General features: G+C 31.5%; 1 protein-coding gene across 8 annotated transcripts in view; it reads right to left on the bottom strand.

Annotated features, from left to right (window-relative positions):
* Positions 1 to 767: 767 nt before the first annotated feature.
* Positions 768 to 4,696, bottom strand: part of LOC119642612 (amyloid-beta-like protein) — a 141,286-nt gene continuing 137,357 nt past the window's right edge. For 3 of the 8 annotated variants that reach the window (XM_038041807.1, XM_038041819.1, XM_038041814.1), the window contains exons 7-11: positions 2,998 to 3,147; positions 2,272 to 2,900; positions 1,381 to 1,525; positions 1,111 to 1,320; positions 768 to 978 (exon numbers count right to left, since the gene is read on the bottom strand). In XM_038041807.1, the coding sequence (XP_037897735.1) occupies positions 871 to 978; positions 1,111 to 1,320; positions 1,381 to 1,525; positions 2,272 to 2,900; positions 2,998 to 3,147 (1,242 nt within the window). In that variant the 3' untranslated portion in view covers positions 768 to 870. The remainder of the gene's footprint in view (positions 979 to 1,110; positions 1,321 to 1,380; positions 1,526 to 2,271; positions 2,901 to 2,997; positions 3,148 to 4,696) is intronic. The other 5 variants (XM_038041833.1, XM_038041859.1, XM_038041841.1 and 2 more) reach the window with 3 other exon arrangements.

The raw sequence follows: 4,696 nt of genomic DNA, 5'->3' as shown, positions 1-4,696 counted from the left end.
TTTTTTTTTTTTTTTTTTTTTTTTTGGTTTTTTAGTAGAAATTTTAGTTAGTTTTTGGTTTTTTAAGATTTTCATGTTTGTCGTTTTTCTTTAAGTTATAGATTTTTATAGAATTTAAAAGCCATGAAAAAAGCTGTTCGCATTGATTAGCTCTGTCTTACAAGTTAAATGTTGCCGCTTAATAAAAATTTCCATTTTACTCGTAATACTTTATATAAACTTTTTTTTATAGCCTGCTTTCAGGCGTTTTTTTATTATTTTTTTTAGCATACATCTCATTAGCTGACATCTCCGTTTATGATGGCTGGGTGTTACTATGAAATGATAGGAAATAAATTTGTGTTGTTGTTGTTGTTGTTGTTCTGATTATTGATTCTCTTCATTTACATTTAAATTTTATTTGTTAATTTTTTTCTTGTTTTTTTTTTTTTCTTTAGGCTTAATCTAAAAATGTTACTGTTTTCTTCTTCGTCTCTCTTTTTTTTTTTAATTTTTTGTTTTCTTTAGCCATTACACATAAAAGTTTTTATTTATCTCGTTATGATTATCTTTCTAAACAAGTTTAACATAGTTTTAGGTGAAAGTAAAAGAAAATTTTTTGCTGCCTCTTCGTCTTATTTTTGTTGTTATTGTTATTTTCTGTTATAAATTAAAAATTATTGAATTTCTCTGTTGCTCTTTTTTTCTCATCTTGTTTTGGTTTTCTTTTTTGTTTTTTTTTTTTTTTTTTCTTATTTTGCAAAGTGACATTTTGATGATCTGTTGTGTTTTTATTTATTTACTCTTCTCTCATTCTTTTGCTCTCATTTACTTTCGTTCATGTTCTCATCTTCTTACGTTTTAGTTATTATATGAGTGTATTTTGTGTCTTTACTCTTTAACCTCAAAGTATTTATAAGTGGGATTTTCATAACCATTAATTTGCATACTCGGTACAATTTTTTCTTCGGTTACCACAGGATGATGAGTGGTGGCATTCTAGGATATCAAAAAAATAAAAAAATAAATAAATAAATAAATAAATAAATAATAAAAAAAAAAAAATAAATAAATATTAAGCATACCATATGATTATTTGAGATAATCCGTCTTATTCTCTTATACACTTACCTGATCAACTTCAATGAAGCCCTGCGCATGGGGTGAACGTGCTGTTCTCCATTTGGCTACAGCTACACCGACAAATATAGCTGCCATAAGAGCAATACCCGCAAATGAGAGCGTAAAGTAGACGTTGCGTCCTTCTTTATTCGTATGCGCTGCGGCATGCGAATATTCCCTGCGTAACGAGAAACTCTGCAATGGAATTGCATCGGAAGACTTTAGATTATTTGCTTAGCGAAATAAGAATCTAAGATTTATATCAAATTATCAACATACTGATTCACGATGACCCAAATCATGAGACATGAAATGTTGCACTTGTGGCTCGGCTTCTTGATGAGCTACTGCGGCAGCTACATCTTCGACGGCACGTTGTACAGCTTCGTCGTCCACAGTGGGCAGGATTGTTTGTGTTTTGGTGCTGAAATGTTACAAAAAAAAAAAAAAAAAACAAAAAAAACAATGTCATCTCAAAATTACGCTTATCAAGATTGATACCTACAAATATCTAGCTAGCCTTGCATTTTGTTATTCAAAAAAATACAATTTTACCCATGTATGTTTTGCTCACACTAAATTTGTTTGCTTTGAAGAGCATGATTAAAGTGCTGACCTCGCATAAAGTTATCAAAAAAATTTGCTACACTCTACCTTCTCACATGCAAAAATATCTTCTTGCCTGAAATCCTATACGTAAGGTGCATGGCATTCTTATTAATTTCTTAACATGATTTGTGTGGTTGGTGGCTTCGAAGACACGTAAACACGTATTTGCTTAAGGGCAGCAATTGGAGCGATTGCAAAAATCTTTCAGAACCGTAATCCTCACCTTACTATCTCTAAAAAATGAGATTAATTTTCTCTAGAGATTTTAAATTGAATAGACTTTCTTTCTTACTACATACACGATAGGTTTAGTTTGTTCTTCTTCTGCCTAAATGCCTACATGAAACTATTCTTCTTATATTAAATCTAAAATTTTTTTTTTTTTTTTTTTTATGGGAAGGACAGAGCAGAGCAGTGTTCAGTCTATATTAAAGACCCGAAGTAATTTGTTTTGTGCAAAATGTTTCGCTAGAAATGTTTCTTTTTTATTTTAGAAAGAAAACTTGGACTCTTCGTACGACTTTCCTCATGTTTTTATCAAAAGAAAAGGTTTTTATTCACCTGACAGTTGCTTCAGCATCTTCATCCATACTGGTTTCCTTGTAGTTATGCACTGACTTGGTAGGATCTACGGTATCCACTGGACCGGTTATTTCTTTGACATCCTTCGATTCCTCGCTATTCATTGTAGCGGTTTCCTGTTCTGATTTGAGCATTTCATCTACCTTTTGAGCTTTCAAACGCATCTGCTCTTCGCGCAATTTCTCCCGTTCAGCTGCACGTTGCTCTTTGCGCTGCTTTTCAGCTAAACGGAGGCGTTCTTTTTCAGCGACCTTACGCTCAATTTCAACACGATATTTATCCAAAATGGCAGCCTCCGCTTCTTCACTCATCCCCAATGAAGAACCGGGTATATCGTCTTTGCTGCGCAAAGCTAAAATATAATCGTTCATCAATTGTGAAATTTTAGCGGATAGCTCAGGGTAACGTTTAAGCATTGTCATAGATTGATTAACGGCTCGATCGATATCAATTAAACGTTCCAAAGTGCGTGGCCTCTCCGAAGCGGCAGCTTCCAAGCCGCCAGCACCGCCTGAATTTAATAGATGACGATAATGGGCTAATGCGTGAGCTCGATCTTTATGCAAAGCGCGTAATAATTTTTGCAAGCACTTCTCTACATGATGAGCCTAAAAAGAGATATTAACGAGAGAGAAGATATTGCAAATTCTTCTCCCTTGAACCGAATTATCAAAAACAAAAAAAAAAAACTCTTATTCTACTTACATTGGGTGGCTGCTCGGTTAAGGCCTGTGTATAACATGTCATCGCTTCGCGTTTGCGTTGATTGATGTGGGCAAGAACACGTTGCTGATGCATAGCCGCCAATTGATGCTTCTCGGCGTTGCCTTCCTCTTCGAGTGCCTGAACAGAAGTCTAAAATTATATACCCATATAAAGAAAGTATTGCACATTAAGAGTGAAAGACTATCAGAGAGAATCTGTTTTTGTTTTTTTTTTATTTATTTATTTATTTATTTTTATTTTTATTTTTTTTTTTTCATCTTGCTTGCTATAGCTTTGTGGTGAGTTGGTTTCAGTTGCATTCTTTTTTACCTGGCGTTTTACTTCTAGTTATAATTGTGTTGAAAAGAATGAGTATATTTATGTTTGGATTTGAAATGATCAACTGAATTATTGGAGAAAAATTGAATTAAGAATTGAAATTTAAAAAGCATTTGAACTTTAACTTTTTTATGACTCGAGAAGAAAGAGTAAGAAGCTTCGCTAACAGTTGAAGTTATTAACCTTAATTGGAGTCTCACTTTAATGTGTCATCTATGACGGATGTCTCTCCTATGATGTATAAATCGGCTTGCAATAAACTCTATTCCAGTTTGAATTTTTTGCGCTTATAAACGCCATAGCAAATACAATTTTGTAAAAATTTTCAATGAAATATATTTGATGAATAAAAAATTATTAACAAATATTTGAAAATATTTTTTTTGTTTTTTTTGTTTTTGAGAAACTTGATTTAAAGGTCTTTGTGCATGAGCTGGAAGACTTTTATTCGAAGAGAATTTTTTGCATGATATTTATTTAGCATAAAGGCTTGATATAATTGAAAAATGGAAAATAGTATCACTTATAAGGTTTTTGCCGAAGCTTAACAACACATATCTTGACACTGCAGGTTAAATTTGTTTCAGTTCGAATTGATTTATGTTTATTCGATTTGTTTGTTTGTTTATTTATTTATTTATTTATTTTTTTTTTTCAACTCAAGTTCAATTAAATGCACATTTTGAGTGCAATTTTCTTAGGTAAAGCAAGGACGACATCCACGTCTGTACAACAACAATAAAGAGCGTGACAATAATTAAGCATTTTGGGTAAGTTTTTCATCAAAAATCATTGCTATCATTGCTTCGAGTTTGATTGACGAAGGCATTCAATGGACCTGCAAGAATGATGAAGAAACACACTTGGATTTGGATTCGGAGAAGCTATCGGAGTTCGGTAGATAGGAATAAGAAGGCACTTTATTCATATATATATATATATATATAGTTAATAAGTTTTTAACTAATACAAGCCAACTACTTTAACACCATTTACATTGATAAAGCTTATTTTCAGGCAAAATAAAGCTTAGTACGTTTCTTAATATACTGTAATTATTGGATATTTTTTTTTGTATTTTTTTTTGTATTTTTTTTTTTCATTTAATTCACTACAAAAGCTTCATATCTGATGATTCTTTCGCTCCCATTATTATGCAGTACTAATAAACAAAATACACATGATACGTATAAATACATGATCTGAACTTAAAGCACAACATCAACTTATAATATAGATAGATATTTAAAGAGATAAATGAGCAACTCAAATCCAGAATATAGGAGATAGGTGATAAGAAAGAGATATAGGAGAAAAAAAAAAAAAAAAAAAAAAAAAAAAAAAAAAAAAAAAAAAAAAA

The sequence above is a fragment of the Glossina fuscipes genome, unplaced genomic scaffold (genome assembly GCF_014805625.2).
Source record: "Glossina fuscipes isolate IAEA_lab_2018 unplaced genomic scaffold, Yale_Gfus_2 0, whole genome shotgun sequence".
In the NCBI taxonomy this organism is placed as follows: Eukaryota; Metazoa; Arthropoda; class Insecta; order Diptera; family Glossinidae; genus Glossina; species Glossina fuscipes.
This window is presented reverse-complemented; position numbering and strand designations above follow the sequence as displayed.